Source organism: Jatropha curcas, chromosome 5 (genome assembly GCF_041381405.1).
Source record: "Jatropha curcas cultivar XTBG-Jc1 chromosome 5, XTBG_Jcur_1.0, whole genome shotgun sequence".
Lineage (NCBI taxonomy): Eukaryota > Viridiplantae > Streptophyta > Magnoliopsida > Malpighiales > Euphorbiaceae > Jatropha > Jatropha curcas.
Genome location: NC_143155.1, coordinates 19,667,131 through 19,684,368, shown reverse-complemented (window position 1 = coordinate 19,684,368; position 17,238 = coordinate 19,667,131). Strand labels below are relative to the sequence as shown.

Here is a 17,238-nt window from a genome sequence, read left to right as displayed (position 1 = left end):
GCGTACATTTTACTTTTTAAAATATAAAAAATTACGTTTCTTCCCCTGAAGTTTTATTTTGGTAGAAAGCATGATTTTGATCAAAATAGTAGTAATTGACAGTTAAAATTTCTCTATCATTGTCATTTCTTCAATTATAGAACACTAAAAATTAAAATTGCTTAGCATGATTTCAAATTGCGTCCTTTTATTCAGTAGTAATAATAGTAATAATAGTAATATGAACAATGTTATGACATAAGAAGAATATATGCAACTAAATGGAAGATGACTCACATCACTTTGTTCGTCTTATAAAATAATTTTCAAAATTCCTTGAATACATAGATGGCCATGAATAGATGTGGAGTTTATATAATGGAAAAATATATCTATATTTCTTCAACGGTAATAGAGCCGCATCGATTTTGAATTATCAGTCTGAGTCAAATTAAAAAATTAACCTCAATCAATATAGGAATAATCTTTTAAAAAAATATATGATTAATGTTGGTGTATCAAATCGAGTGTAGACAAATTTTATCCCACAAATGATTCATGAATCGAATTTTTTTTTTTTTTTGATGGAACCCAAATTATTTCAAATTCAAAATAACTTAGATTAACAAAGTTAACAAATATGAAATTAAAAATAAGAAATATACAATTTGTTAATTTAAAATATACTATAAGGCTTGCACCATAAACTTAGACAAACGTACAATTTGTCCAAAAGTTAACTTTTTATATAATTTACCCTTGAACTCGCACCAAAAATACAAAATGCTCAATTTTTATTTCAAAAACAAATTATTTGATATAAATCAAATATGATTGAAAAGTAATTAAATATTTAATTTAAATCAAATATAATTAAAAAATAATCAAACAAAAATATAAAAAATATTTTTCCAACAAAATGTTTCAATATGATCAAATCTTTTTCTAATTCTATATTTTTGTAAATCAAATACTTGTTAAATTATTTTAAAATCAAATACCGTGAATCTTTATAATTATTATTATATTTTTAAATAACCTTTTATTTTCTAATTTTAAAATTTTTAAAGTAATTTTTATTAGTCAAAACTATAAAATAAAATTTTTTTTCTTAAAAATATAGGCATTTTATTCTTTTAGGTGGAAATTCAAGGGGCAAATTGTATCAAAAGTTAATTTTTGGGCAAATAATATATTGTCTCAAGTTCAGAAGACAAATTGAGCTTCATTTCTTTTTAATATGGATAATTTTTTTTTTTTTTTGTTGAAGGGAATATGAATAATAACTATTAAAGATTTAACCTTTGAAGGGTGAGATGGGAGGGACCTCTTCTTCTTTAACCAAACCTAAGTATGAAGTCTCTTTAAATATTTAAAAGAGAGTCTTTTGCTCCCCTTTATGGATCTACTCGATACGAATCTAGATTAATTGGATCAGCAGGTTTTAAAACACGGATCTTGAAAACCAAAAAAGATTTAAAACAGTATTAGAATCATAAATTAAGTTAAATTAAGTTTAGACCGATCTAATTCAGTTTATTTCAAGAAAACAATTAGTAGGAAAAAGAAGACATTAGCAGCTTTAATCTTTCTTCTTTTTTTTTTTTTTTTTTTTCCTTCTTCAAACTGCTGTCAAGCTTTATAACCATACAAAAAAAATACAGAAATAAAAGAAATCATTAGTGTCTAATAGTACCTTATTACAGTAGTAGCAGCAGTAGCAGATTCCACCACCATAAAAGCTCTCTTCTGCAAGTAAACCACACGCTTTCTAGCTCCTCTCTCCTCAATTTCCATTGCATTATTGCATATTTATATTGTGATGCGAGTTCTAAAATTAGTGTTGGCAATTACCAAAAAACCTCTTAGCAAGATAGGCATGTGAATCACATCAAACCAACAATTTATTATTCTACAATTAATATGTAAAAATTGAAGAATCTCAGTGAATCTGTTTATTTTTTTAACCTTTTTGGTTTCATATCTTTTATGTATAATTTTACCATAATTATTTCTTTAATGATTTTAATTTTATTGATTCAACAGATAAAAATAATTTAAATTTGATTGATGATACTAATTTTCTATTTAAATCTATTTGGATGAGATAATAAATTATATTATACACTAAATAATGTATATATTAAATATGGTAATAATATAGTATCTTCAAAAATTTTTTATTCACAAATAAAGATAATTAATTTTGATTTCTCACATTAATTTCCTATTTAATCTAAATTATATTTGATAAACTAAGAAATTATATTATATACTAATTATTGTATCTATTAATATCGTAAAACTATAATATCTTTAAAGCTTTTAATTTTATTGGTTGAAAAAATAAAGATAATTTGATTTTGATTGGTTTTATTATACTATATAAGGTACATATTAAATATGGTGAGAATGTAATTTGTTTTATTATTACTTTTATTAAATCTTTAATTTGATTGCTTAATTATTTTATTAATTTATTATTATTTATTAAAAAATATATTATAAGATTTATTTTTTGATATAAAATAATAAATTATATTATATACTAAATCAAGTATATATTAAATATGGTAAGAATATAATATTTTTAAAAAATTTGACTTTGCCAGTTGAAAAAGAAATGTAATTTAATTTTTATTGATTATATTAAATTTCTATTTAACTCTAATTTCTATTAAATAAACTAAAAAATTATATTATATACTAAATAATGTATAAATTAAATATTATAAAAATATAATATATTTAAGAATTTTAATTTTATTTGTTTAAAACGCAAAAGTAATTTGATTTTGATTGGTTATATTATACTATATAAGGTACATATTAAATATGGTAAGTATATAATATGTTTTATTATTATTTTTATTAAATCTTTAATTTGACTATTTATTGTTATTTTACAAGGGATAAATGTAATTTATTATTATTTATAAAAAAAATATTATAATATTTATTAATTGATATAAAATAATAATTTTTTCTCAAAAAAGCAATCCTCAAATTAAGTATGCGCTCGCGGACTTTAATAAAATAAAAAAGGAGAAATATATCAAAATTATATCTAAAATAATGATTTATATATTAATTATTATAATAGCTACCTATTTATAATATATAATATCTACAATATAAATTCAAAATAATAAGTCAAATCAAGCTACTCATCACTTCTGATAAATTTTATTATTTATTATTTTGTTATTTCATAAAATATTTTTTTATATTTGTGAATTCTCTTGGATTTTTATTAATATAAAATTTTCATAATATTATAATTTATAACAAAAAAATTAATTAAAAAATATTTATATAAATTAGTAGAAAATGGTATATATAAATTAAATTACATTTACTTCTACGAAGTAAAAATAACTTGGAATGCATATTCAAGAAAATTGGTATATATAAAAGTACGGACGAGGAAGAGAAACGTTAGCTTCACCAAAAACACCCTATTAAGTTTATAAATTGATAAAAATAGTAAAAATATTATTTTTATTGGTTAAATAATAATAACAATTTTGATTCATTATATTAATTTTCTATATAAATCTAAATTTTATTAATAAAATAAGAAATTACATTATATGCTGAAACGACTCGTAATTTTATTTTTAAAAACTGCAAATTTTTATTTAAATTAAAAGTCTAAAATTTTCATTACATGCGCTATAAATATTGAATAGTTAAACTCCAAGTCCAAATTCAAAGAGTTAGACCCAAGCCCGAAAACATAATATCAAAACTCTCCAAAAACGAATTTTCTCAATTGTTCATTTAAATATTAAAATAACGTTTCAAATATGAATAAGAGTAATTAAAAGAGAAATTTAGAAAGAAAAGAATTTTAAAAAAGGAAAGTAGAATAAAAGAGAAAGAAGGAAACTCTCACTCACACTCCTCTCTCCCCGACCTTCATCGCGTGACACCCTTGTCCACCACTGCCTAGCCGATTCCTACCCCAAACGGACTAGTCTTATTTTGCAAGACCACCATGAACAGTGGCTCTTGAGTTGACTGTCGAAGTAGTTGCGGCCAATTGGCTGACCAACTCCAAAAATCGATATTAGAAAGGAGCCCCTCATTGAATTTTGAGCTGGATGATGGGATTTTTACTGAATTCTGAGCATATATGATTTTCTGACCGTCGTGCCGGCGGCACTCCGGTGACCGGCCAATGAGGTTTCGGCAAGACCCTAGTGGGCAAAATATCCGTTTCCTCGCACTGAACTCGAATCCACAAGCGGCGATTAGTATACTTTAAGATTCAACTCAATAATTTTAGTGTAAATACAAAATTAGAAATTGTTGTTATTTGATTAAACTGATTTTGATTATGTAGTAAGTAAATCATAAGAGATCAGCGGTGTGACTAATTTTCAGTTGCTTAGTGAAATTAGCAAATAATAAAAAAAGAAATTATCAATTAAAGATAACAAGGATTTGTTAACTATGTGAGTTTGACATTTAAGACAGTTCAAGTTTATTGATGAATTAATCAAAGACAGAAAGAAACATCGATATTGTGAGTGTGAAACGTTGACAATGGCGAATGAGAAATTTTTATGAATTGTCCAATGGATGTGCTGTAGATTATTATTGTGATATGTAAAATACGGACAGTTCGATTTATAAAGAAAATGTTGCCGACTTTACAAAGGAAATGCTGCGAATTTACGGCAAAAACACTTATAACAAAAAACTAAAACTAAATTAAATTAGCTATATCATTAATGGATACTAACGACTAAAACTATTATTATTATTATTATTATTACTATTATTATTATTGTAAAACACTACTTACTAAAGGACTATAAGCTTTATTGAAGTTTATATATTACAGTAAATAAGTAAATAAAGGAATAGTAATTATACAATTTGATAAGTTAAGACAAACGACTATATTGGCCAAAATTGATAAATGAATGAGAATTAAATAAGGTTCTAGAATGACAAAACAAAAGCTGCAAGGAAGCTATAATAAAGATAGTCCTATTAAGAACGATAAGATACTGTGAGCAGAGTTAAATAATTCACATCACTCATGCATTTTACATTCATGCATACATGAATAATATGATATTTACACGAAGCATGCACACATATAAAAATACCATATAGGCATGTATGCCATGAGTTGCATCAAATACACATATTTATATATTGAAATATATGGAGATGTTGGATATTACACACTACGTGAATGATGTGAAATTTTATAATTGGATATGACTTATTTGTGATGTTCTATGGAATTATAATGATATGGGTCACCCTGAGGTGAGAGCATAGACATGGTGAGAACGTTGTTAGCGGGCCATAAGTGGGTGGAGTGGCCCCTCCCTATGCACTCTATGTTTCGATAGGCATCGATGCTAAAAGAAAAAAGAAAAGAAAAAATAATAGTAAGGAAAGGAAAGAAAAGAAAGGAGAATAAGATGGATTGGATCCGTCAAGCCCAAATTGGGGTGGGCTCCCTAAGTACACTTGACACAAGGATCATGGACTTATCATTCCAGAAATTATTTTAAAGCATGCTTTGGGAGTGAGCATGATCCTGGTTTATAATGGGTGATTCTACAGACTAATATCCATTATTTGAGTACTTGAACTGTTGTGACTTATGTGATAAGTGTGCATTTATACTCGCTTGCTCAATTATAATTAGCCGGAGGGCTAGTGATTGTATAATATGATTATCATATGTGTGAATGTGTGAGGTGAGAGGGTTGTCTAACCCTACTCATTGAGTTTAACGCTCACCCCCTGCCTCATAAAGGATAAGCCTTGAACGTGCCTCATAAAACGGAGGCAATGGATCACTTTGTTGAATGAAAGTAGCAACACCATCGTAATTCTCATTCAATCCTGCAATTAACTAGAGAATTAACCTTTGATTTGAGACCGGCGCACCAACGTTTGAAAGTTGATCAGCAAGCATCTTAAGTTCCTGACAATAAGCATAAACGTTTGAAAAATCATCAAGATGAACATGAGTGAATTGATTTTCCAGATAAACAACACGAGAATTTTTGTTATTCTGAAAAATATTTTTCAAATGTTCCCATGCTCGGTGTGCAGTTGTATCCGCCTTTAGGATGGTGTTAAGAAGCTCATTAGAAATCGTGCCATAAATCCATTGGAGAACTATGGCGTGTAATCGTGACCATAACTCAGGATCGACTTCAGCTGCTTGTTCCTTGCCTTTTTTAGACGACTTTAGAGGAATGATATAGTCAATCACCTTATATGCACGACAATGGATTTTAAAAAGTTCAGCCCATGATGAATATTGTCCTTTTTCCATCTCAAGAGTAATGGGGATGAAATGTTTGACATTGTTGACAGCAAGGGCCGGGTGAAAATCAGTTTTGCTGGCCATGTAGGAGAAAAGAAGAAAAGAGAAAGAAGAAAAATAGGGTTGGAAAAAAAAAAAAAAGGCAGGAGAAAAAATTAGGGCTCTGATGCCATGAAGGAAATCATCCATGTGATTTTCATTAACTTTGATTCCTTATATAATAATATGTAACCTTATAATCTCGGTAACTAACTACAGCTATACAATTGAGCTATTTAAAATAATAAGATAAACATCAATCTATTTACATACTTTTAACATTCAGCTATGCAATTTTTCTTTCCTTCCAAACAACAGTCATCATGCGAATGATACTTAGCTTAATTTTGCACTTATAAGCCCTTCAACGCATCCAACCAACGCAAATGCTGTTAGAAAAAAGACCCCAATACTAAAAGCTCGGAGCATAATCCACTTGATTGTCCAAGCTTCAATATTTCTCTGCCTACAATACATCTCCACAGGAAAATATATTGTTGTAGGCCAAAAATTTAAGGCTCCTAACAATCCTATCACCTGGTTGAAGTAAGGAAAGATCATCGAAATCGCAGTTGTTGACATTACATATATTGTTCTGAAACACATCCTGAAGAGGTTTAATTTGAAAGCTGGCAACAACGGGAGTTTCAAGCTGAAATTCCTGTTGATAAATATGTTGTCTGGGTATCTCTCTGCAAACCATTTTTCAATCGTTGCAAATACTGGCTGAGTGTAAACCTGCCAAAGACAATAACAATGGCTGAACATATATAAAATAAGATTATATTAATATATATATATATAGGAATACCTGATAGCCTCCTACTAGATGAAGCACTATGCAAGCATTAGCGAAGTCAATAAGCCAATATGGTTCATAAAACCCAAATCCTGTCAAGAGATTTCCAGGTGTATCTTCTCCAAAAGCTGCATATCCAAAACCTCCACAACACAGATAGAAAAATGTTGTCACAGCGATTGCTATTGTAGAGGCCTTCCTCATTGTCTCATTTTCCGGCGGAGGTGATTTCAAGGTATCCTTTCAGGTTTTCAAATTCAAATATTGCCCGTTACATTATAATCGAATGAGATGTAATGTAATCAACTAATATTTTTACAAAAAATACCTGTATCTCAAAAAGAATTAAGGGATATGGATATGCAAACGCAATATCCCCGAGCGCTTGAGATATCTTCCATAATTTAGCCAATGTACTAGAGGCAGAGACTCCTGTAATGCTACCCTTAACATATCCATTCTCTGTCATTTACATAGAGAAAATGAAATTTCTTTCATATTAGTTGATATTGATTTGATGATAGAAATTATAAAATTTAAATAAATGGTAGATGAGTTTTAACTTTACCTATAACATTTGCAAAGCCAAGTGCAAATCCTATGGAGGAGTATGCAAAGGACATGACAGCAGCAACAAATGAAAGCCACTGCATGTTATGGAAGTCTGGTATTTGAGACATTATAATTTGAACAGCTCCAAATATTAGCATATAGAAAGTGTCTGAATATTCACAGCTAGCCTCATGCCCTTCTTTGTGGTAGCAATTTGATTTCTGAATTGCCCTTCATCCACATAAAAGAAGAATAAGAAAAATAAAGCAGCATTATATCAATTCTTCAGAAATACTATACTGCCAGTTTTATACTGTTTAATTTTAATGGTTTGGTTCGGTTTTATACCAAATTGTTGACTTAAAAAGATAACACTTTCAATGAATGAAATTATAAAATGGTTTGCAAGAATTTGTCATTATGTTTAATTTTGTATAGCACTAAAATGAAAACTGAATCGCATCAAACCTCTCTATAGCAACTTGAATTAGTGATTAGATGATTTGAATTAATTTTAGCAAGTTGCATAGAGATGCCTAAGAAGGAGCAGTTCATCAATGAACATACCTCATGCTGATAGCAGATGTAATAATATAAGCAATTCCTGTTCCATATAAGTTTATTTCCACCAATAGTCCACACAACCAAGCAGCCTTTTTTCCTGAATCATCAAAATCAACTTATTGCACACCAAATAATCAATTTAATTGCATTTTGATAATAACTATATTGTAGATAGGGATTAATCCTTATTGTGACAACTTCTAAATCCTTTCTGGCCTTATATATTTTGGCCTAGGGTGCAACTAACATTCAAATGCCTTTGGACAATTCAATTATGTTATTTCTAAGAAATATCTTACCAGCCGTTCTCATGATGTCATATATAAAAAGAACAACTAAAGCATTCTGAGGAAATAAAAAATTGACTTGTCTAGACTCAGTTTACAAATTCATTCGGTCGAAATTATTTTTTGTTAAAATAAAAGTATTTTTGACCGTTCACTAAAAAAATTCAATTTGATTAAATCTGATTTCCTATAAACTATATTTCAATTAGTTCCAATAATTAAATGTCAATTTTATTTTTAATTAGTTCCACACACTTTTCTCCTTAAATTTCTAATGTAAATAATAAATAGAAAAAGGAAATAATATAATTATGATATATAATAGTGATTTCTATTATAATATATGAGTGGGCCACTTAGTGGCGTCACTCAATAATTAACATTTAAATAAAAGTTAATGATTGTTGCTTTGACAAAAAAAAAAAAAGTGTTAATTTTTAATAATTAACCTTTAATATCTTTATATGAAATTATATAGGTGTAATCAATCTACAGGGGGAAGAGAGATTGGAAGTAATATCGAACCGAGTCAACTCATGCAATTGACTAGCCCTGAATCCCAATCACCTAAATTTATCAATTATCATGTAATTAAAATTACCTAATTCTTTAAATAATTTTTAGAGCAATTTTTTAATATTTATGTAATTTATAATTCTTCACTATCAAATTCAGAGTCTATATACTTGTTATCTTTAGTTTTTCCGTATTATCTTAAGTTAATTGATATAAATTGCGTATAAAATAATTAATATTTTTTAGAAAAAAAAAAGATTTAATAAAATAAAGTTTAATTTATACCATACCTAAACTTGCATCAACAGCAGTAAGGAAAGAGGGATTTCTTGCAGGACCAAATTCAGGATGAGGAGAGCGATAGCAATCGGAAAGAAGGTACACATTGAAAAGGGTGATAAAAGCAAAACACACCATAGTTAATGGACCTGCGATCCACCCTAACTGAGCCATGCTCCATGCCAATGATAGTACGCCCGACCCTATCACTCCCGTTATTATATGTGCCACTGCCGTCCATACCGTCCCTTCATAAAATTTATTTCTTCATGGTCAATGCGGTTATATAATTCTCAAATATATATATATATATATATATATGGAAACAGGAGAATAATAAAATTTTTAATACCACCCTTAATGAAATTTAAAATATCCTATAATGAAATTTAAAATATCCTATAATAAAATAAATCATATTAAGTCCAAACCCTTACAAATTACAACTGAATAAAACTTCAAATAAAAAAAAAAATTCAAATCCTTCTTCTAATTTTTCTGCCCGTAGACAAAGAAACAGTATATGAAAAAAATTATTTATTAGATATTAAATAAGTTTTAAATATTAAAATTTCCTGGCAAGTAACTTCATGACAATCAAAAGATTACCGTGATTTCTATAGAATTCTATTCAAAATAAAAATTATCTATAAGTTTAAAAGAATGAAAATCTCTTTCCTATTGAAAACTAACAATTCAACTTAATAATTAATACCAGTAAATAAATAAATATATATATTATATATAAATGTGGAAATAGGGGAACGATGAGATTTTCGATATCGCTTTTTATGAAATTTGAAATATCTAAAATAGCCTTAGTTATAGCAAATTAGAAAATTACATTTTATTAATTGATTGAATATAATTTATAATAATTATTTTTTAAATAAATATAAATAGATAATTAAGAATTTTAAAATTTAAGTTTTATCTTTTTTCAATTTATTTTTTAATAAATATAGACGATAACGAGACATTTGAAAATTTTTATGTTTTATTTTTAAATATTTTGATTTTATTTTTATTATAATTTAAAATATTTTATTTAGGAGAGAGATAAAAAGAAAAACATATATTCTTTTTTATTTCTGTATAATTCGATTTGATATATTTTAAAAAAAATAAAATTTCAAATAGAATATATATATAATATTTTATTTAGGAGAAATATAAAAAAGAAAAAACTATATATATATATTTTGCATGGTTGTAGGAAACTTAAGAATTTATTTGGAGATGATATAATGTTTTTTTATATAATATTTTTTTATTAATTAACATATAAATAATTAAGAATTTCAAAATTTTAAGTTTGATGTTTTTAAAATTTATTTTTAATAAGTATATATGATAACAGGACATTTGAAATTTTTTATTTTTTATTTTTTAAATCTTTGATTTCATATTGATTATAATTTAAAGTATTTTATTTAGGAGAGAGATAAGAAAGAAAAAAGTATATTCTTTTTTTTGTGTGTGTTTGTATGATTTGATTGGATATATTTTTTAAAAAATAAATTTAGGAAAGAGATAAAAAAAGAAAAAAAATATATTCCCTCAATCCCATTTTATTTGCTTGTTATTCTTTTTTTGGACGTCTCAAAATGTTTGCAAGATTTTTAAATTTATATATTTAAATAATTACTTTTCCCATAAAAATATTTATGATTGTTGATTAAATGAATGACTTTTATTAATATCTTAATAAATTAGGGGTAAAAAGGGAAAAATAATTTTTATTGATTAAATCCTTAATATGTGTATTTTGTCAAACCATGCAAAAAAAATGGGAGAAAGGAAATTTTTTTATGGTTGTAGGGAAAATTGAAGGTTTATTTGGAGATGATAAAAAGTTTCTTTTATGTAATTTTTTTCAGTAATTAATTAATTTATTTATTTATTTAAATTTGCAACTTAGAACAATAAAAAAAATACTTGAATTAACTCATTAACTAAACAATATTGGATCCTAGTATGATTTGCTTTGTAATTTCCATTTAATAACTTGACTTTAGTCTTTTTTTTTTTTTCTTTTGTCCATCAACTTTAAATTTCATTAAATTATGACTTTTCCAATCGGAGAACATCATATGTTGATTTTTGAAATTCAAATTGGCAATTTTTAATATAATTTATTTCTTATTACATGTTGAGTCATGAAACGGGTTTTATTCTTAATATTAACTTTTTTATTTTCTTTTTTCGTTACTGAATTGATTTTTAATTGATATCACTTTAATTTAGTAAGAGATTTATATCTCTCTTACTTGATGAATAAGTACTTTTAATTTTTTAAATATTTTTGCTCTTATATTTTAAATTTATTTGACTTGAAAGACTGAAAAAAAACTAGAACTATATAATTATGTGTTTGGTCACTTTTTGGAGTTTCAAGAATTTGTGTGTATGTGCATATATTCCTTTCTCTAATTCACTAGGTAAGTAATATAATCAAAGTGATTACCATTATCAATTCACATAATCTTCTCATTTCTTTTTTTTTATCTAGTGGTAAAAAATGATTGATTATTATTTTTCATTACATTTATATGTAGATATTGATTTGGGATTCGAGGTCGGAGTTAGAAATTGAGTGATTGCTTGATTTTCCTTTTAGGTATCTATTAGGGTTTAAAGAATGAGCATTTATAAATTAGGAACTGAAAGATTAGTTTAGGAATAAGGTTGAAGTTTATTTTGAGACTATTTTCATCGTTATATAAAAATAAATTAAGTACATAAGAAGTAACATAGTTTGTACAGTAAAGTCTAATAAAAATTAACAAATTATATTTATTTTAATCTAAACAACTTATGTTTTAATATTATATAAATAAAAAAAAATTAAAAGAGTATAAAAATGGAGTATATAATGACTGAAATAAAAAATGCTAGTATATATATGTATAGGGCGAGCATTCAGTCGAGTGAATTTCTAACGTTGACCTAATAATTCAAAATTTTTAGAAATATAAATCAATCAAAATCAAGTAGTATATTAAAATAAATTGAATAAAACAGAATTTAATATTTAAAACTTAATAGAAAATAACTGAACAGAAAAAAAAAAAAAAAAAAAAAAACTCTTCATTATGTACTGAAATTTAAACCGACTATATAACAAATTGGTACGATTCAGAGATGAAAAAATAAAAAATGTTTTTGACCTTCAATTAATGTTTTTTTTATATAATAAAAAATAATACTACAGACTAATTGTCACGCATAATATCCCATTCCGAACATTACTCAGATTTTGAAATTAATATTTTATTTTTCAACATTATATGATATATCCATCAACTAAAAATCTCCATATCTATAACAATTTTGAATGATTAACAACTAACAACTTCTACATTTAAGGGTGAGCAAATATTACGTTTCAATCTAAAATCAAACCGAACTGAAATTTAAATGTTCAAACCGAACTCCTAATCGTATTAAACGGATTCAATTCTATCAATTCTTCTTAAAATAAAAGTTCTATGGGTTGGTATGATTTAGTTATAAAAGTCTAAATTATCTTTTATAAAATAAGTCAAACTACCTTGAAGTTTCAGTTGAAGCCGAAATAAACCAAGAACTAAACTTATCATGAGCAAGTTAACCGAACCAAATTGAATAATATCATTTGATTTTCGGTTCAATGCAGTCGGTTTGTTTAACCCTATCTACATCTACAATAATTTTAACATAACTAATAACATCTGCAATACCCATAAATGAAAATAATAAATTAAATTATAATGAAAAATGTATTATAAATAAGAACAATAATAGAACTCTGTTATCGTTGACTTGCAAATTATTTAATTCTGCAGTATATAAATGTTATTTGATTGCAATCGAAAAATAAAAATGCATAGGAAGAAAGAACAACCATATTATTTATAGCAAAAAAAAAAAAAAAAAAACCTATAAAATTAGTTACGTAATAACTAGAATTAAAATCTAAAGAACTTCAAAATTTATTACATAATAAAAATTAATATTAAAAAAATAGAATTAATAATAATAATAATAATAATAAGTAATATAGTGATAAAATAATGAAAAGAGATTTTCATTTATAATCTGATCAAGGACCAAATTCTGTCTGACAGAAAATCGAAATCTTTTTTTTGTTTTTTTGGTATAGACTGTATAGTTAAAAAAAGTGATATAGTACAAAAGTTATAACTTGAGTGAATCTTTACTGTTATTTCCTTGCATACATATTTTTTATCTTAAATAATTAAATTAATACAGAGAGGAGACCAAGCAAAGGAACAAGAATCCAAGAAAATTATAAGATCAAGTGTATATATCAGAAATTCAGAACCATAACTTGTAATCCAACCGGAAAATAACATCAAGTGTATAAAGAAAGATAAATTAATTCCCAACTTAAGATTTCCTTCCAATTTCTTTGTATACTTGTTTTCAGAAACTGAATCTTTTTTCTTTCAAGGTCTTTTGAATAGTTAAACAGAGCCAGAAGAAGAAGAAGAAGAAGAAGAAGACCCAGATGAAGAATTAAAGAAGGAAGAGAATGGATACTAACCAGTCCTTTCGAGAGTAGTTTCTGTTGCTTGATCATACAACAATGGTGTCTCTTGTGCTTCTCCAGCTTCTTCTCCCATAGCCTTCAACCACTTTTCTTGACTTCTTGTTTTGAAACAGGGAGAGATAGAGAGGGAGAGGGAGAGGGAGAGGGAGAGGGAGAGATTGAGAGATTTTAACTTCCACGTTTGGAGTTAAAATAGTTTCAACTTGAAACAGTGAGCTATAGTTTGTTTAGCAGTAATTTATTTTCTAATTTTTTTTTCAAAGCTGTGTTTGTTTGTCAGAAAGAACGACGGACCCAGGGGGTCTGGAAGGGGCTGTGGCCATCAGATTTTTTAAAATTTTTGAGTGAAAAATTTTTGGAAAGAGAATATTTTACTTTTACTCCCAGTAATTAGTAAAATCATCTTTTGACCTTTTCTAACTATTTGGGCCGGATTCATTACACTCATCAACTGAGGGCGTTCTTCAAACCGCATAAATCGTCCAAATCAATTCAAATCAATCCAAACTAATCTAAAACTGCAATTTTAAAGGATTGATGGTTTGGTTTGACTTTGTAAAGTTTAAAATTTGAGGTTTTGGTTTGGTTTACAGTTTTAGAGTCAAAACCGTTTAAATCAAACCAAACCGTTATATATATATTAAATTCAATTTTCTTTATATCGATTAATTTATATTGGATAGCAAATTATGAGATTAATTATATTGGATAATAACTAAAAAATAATTTCTTATTAATTAAATAAATTATAGATTGTTTTATAAAATATCAAATGTTAAAGATTCATGTAAAATTAGGTTAATAAGTATATACACAAACTATATGCACATAAAATAGATGTACTTAAATCAAAATTTAAATTCTATATTTATAATTTATTTAATTATTACCTTACTGAATATATAATATTTTTTTCCTATATTAAGAATATACATAAAAAAAATTAATTGAAAACTTTTAATAGTTATTCAAAATCATGTGTATTTTCCTTCGGAAAAAAAGTCCCGTATATTTTGTGGCATGATTTTTATTAATTCATTTTCATATTTAGTATGATATTAGTTTTTTTTTTTAACTAAATGAATGAGAAAGTTTGATTTCTGTTATTCTAAACGGCACAAATCGCAAAACCAAATCAAACTGCCATCAAATATTCGGTTTGGTTTGAAATTTTTTATTGATTGGTTTGAATTTAATTTTTTTCAAGCCGCTATTTTAAATTTTGTTCGATTATTATATTTAAACCATTCGAACCGACCCACTAACGTTCCTAATAACAAAATTTTTCTTTGAAGGGAAACACTTGATGTGCTACTGCTAGACGTAAAACTAGGAATATCTACAACGTTCTTAACAGTCAAAACTCAAATCAAAAGAACTTCCTTCACCCAAACAGGTCAAAGGCAGTTGTCAACGTCCTTCCGGTTGTTGTGCTTTTCAGAGATTGAGAGAGAGAGAGAGAGAGAGAGCCTCCATGGTGATAATAGTATGCGCTGGGCCTGAAGCAAGTTGATTTTTTTAGTTTGAACCAAGGTTAAATAAGTAAATTTCAATTTATACTTTTCACGAAACGTCTTGCGGCAAACTGAAATTTCACTTTAATTTATCAAATATTTCTATTTATAAAATTACATCTATTTTAATTGATTTATTGAACACTTTAATTTATAAAATTAGATTGATTAAACACTTATTGGATTATTGAAAAATGTGAAAATTATTGTTTCAAAACTTGTACTAACCGCATACTAAATTACTATTTTGCATATAAAAGTCAAAAATTTTAAAAATTTATTATTTTTAACATGACGAGATGTGAAATTATTAAAAAAGAGAAGTTCACGATGTTACAAAATTCATTTTAAAATTCAAAATGCCACAAAATTTTTTTTTTAATAAACTTAAGGGGTTAAATTATATATTCAGCCAACGAACAATGAGACATGATATATGAAGCTATGATGATCTCAATGTATTGTTTGAGTATGAGTGAGTGTGAGTGAGTTTAGTGGCATTCGCAATATTTATATTCTATTAAAACCTTCTTCAACTTATAAATTAAAAATGTGAAAGTCATTATCTAAAAATTGATATTAATATATATATATATATATATATATATATATATTATCTTACTTAGTGAATGCAACACGCACAATTGAAATATCTAAATTTATATTTACTAGTTGAGATTTTACAAATTGAAGTATTTTATAAATATAATTTTATAATTTGAGCTGTTTAACGAGTCGACTAAGTTAAAAATTAGAGATTTTATAAGACTTTTCTTATAAAATTGATGCTGTAATTCATATATTAAGCATTCATATATGTAACTTTATATATAGGAATATGGGTGAGTAAAAATATGATGTGGAGCTCAAAAAATTTATTTAAGATTGATTTGTTAAAATTTCAAGCAATGTCACTCATAATTATTAGCAACAATAATATATTTTATCTTAGCAATACATAATGATAGAAATTATGTAGAGAATCTCAATTACTGTTCATGTACACAATTGCAAACCCAAAACTTATAATATTTTTTTTTCTTGGGAAAATTAAGGGGAGCTTTGAAAATCTAGAGGCTATAACGAATATAGGAGTGAAACGTCTGCCTTTATCCCCCTATATTTATAATTGTAATCTGCTCCTCGTGCTTTTTATATGATGACACGTGTACAACATTATTTCAATACTACAAATGATGCAGTTCGCAAAAAATGCATATGTATCATAAATATTTGTATCATATGTCAATATATCAATACAGACATTTTATACATGTTTTGAAAATGCATAAATATTTAGCCGCGGCAACGTAGATTGTTTATCTTAATTTTGCACTGATAATGCCTTGAATCCAATCAAGCCTAAAATTGTGACAAGCAGACAAACAACACTAAATGTTCTAAGGACAATCCATTTTCTTGTCCAAGGCCCAATTTTCTTCTGCACAAAGTACATTTCCACCGGAAAATATATAGCCAACGGCCAAAAGTTCAATGCTCCTAAAACTCCTAAGACTTCGTTGAAGTAAGGGAAGACCATTGCAATAGCAGTAGTTGATGCCACGTAAGCTGTTCTGAAACATACCCTTAAAAGATTCACTTGAAGAGGAGGAAACAATGGAAGTTAATTTTTGGGCAAATAATATATTGTCTCAAGTTTAGAAGACAAATTGAGCTTCATTTCTTTTTAATATGGATATTTTTTTTTTTTTTTTTGTTGAATGGAATATGAATAATAACTATTAAAGATTTAACCTTTGAAGGGTGAGATGGGCAGGGATCTCTTCTCCTTTAACCAGACCTGAGTATGAAGTCCCTTTAAACATTTAAAAGAGAGTCTTTTGCTT

General features: G+C 26.5%; 2 protein-coding genes across 2 annotated transcripts; both read right to left on the bottom strand.

Annotated features, from left to right (window-relative positions):
• Positions 1–5,740: 5,740 nt before the first annotated feature.
• LOC119370425 (uncharacterized) lies at positions 5,741–6,370 on the bottom strand. Its single transcript, XM_037638565.1, has 2 exons — positions 5,902–6,370; positions 5,741–5,856 (listed from the first exon to the last, which is right to left on the bottom strand). The coding sequence occupies exons 1-2, from the start codon at positions 6,368–6,370 to the stop codon at positions 5,741–5,743; spliced, it is 585 nt and encodes a 194-aa protein (XP_037494493.1).
• An 88-nt stretch (positions 6,371–6,458) lies between these two features.
• On the bottom strand, positions 6,459–14,068 carry LOC119370423 (putative amino acid permease 7). Its single transcript, XM_089720961.1, has 7 exons — positions 13,872–14,068; positions 9,334–9,570; positions 8,244–8,337; positions 7,693–7,907; positions 7,453–7,586; positions 7,137–7,364; positions 6,459–7,063 (listed from the first exon to the last, which is right to left on the bottom strand). The coding sequence occupies exons 1-7, from the start codon at positions 13,948–13,950 to the stop codon at positions 6,662–6,664; spliced, it is 1,389 nt and encodes a 462-aa protein (XP_089577087.1). The 5' UTR covers positions 13,951–14,068; the 3' UTR covers positions 6,459–6,661.
• Between the last annotated feature and the right edge of the window lie 3,170 nt (positions 14,069–17,238).

Bases quoted from the DNA above. Each gene is read 5' to 3' on its own strand.
- LOC119370425 (XM_037638565.1), bottom strand. From the start codon at position 6,370: ATGGCCAGCAAAACTGATTTTCACCCGGCCCTTGCTGTCAACAATGTC. The intron at 5,857-5,901 runs GTGCGCCGGTCT...AGTTAATTGCAG, and splicing joins TGATCAACTTTCAAACGTTG to GATTGAATGAGAATTACGAT.
- LOC119370423 (XM_089720961.1), bottom strand. From the start codon at position 13,950: ATGGGAGAAGAAGCTGGAGAAGCACAAGAGACACCATTGTTGTATGAT. The intron at 9,571-13,871 runs GTTAGTATCCAT...AATTTTATGAAG, and splicing joins AACTACTCTCGAAAGGACTG to GGACGGTATGGACGGCAGTG. The intron at 8,338-9,333 runs GTATGGTATAAA...TTGATGATTCAG, and splicing joins TGCTGTTGATGCAAGTTTAG to GAAAAAAGGCTGCTTGGTTG.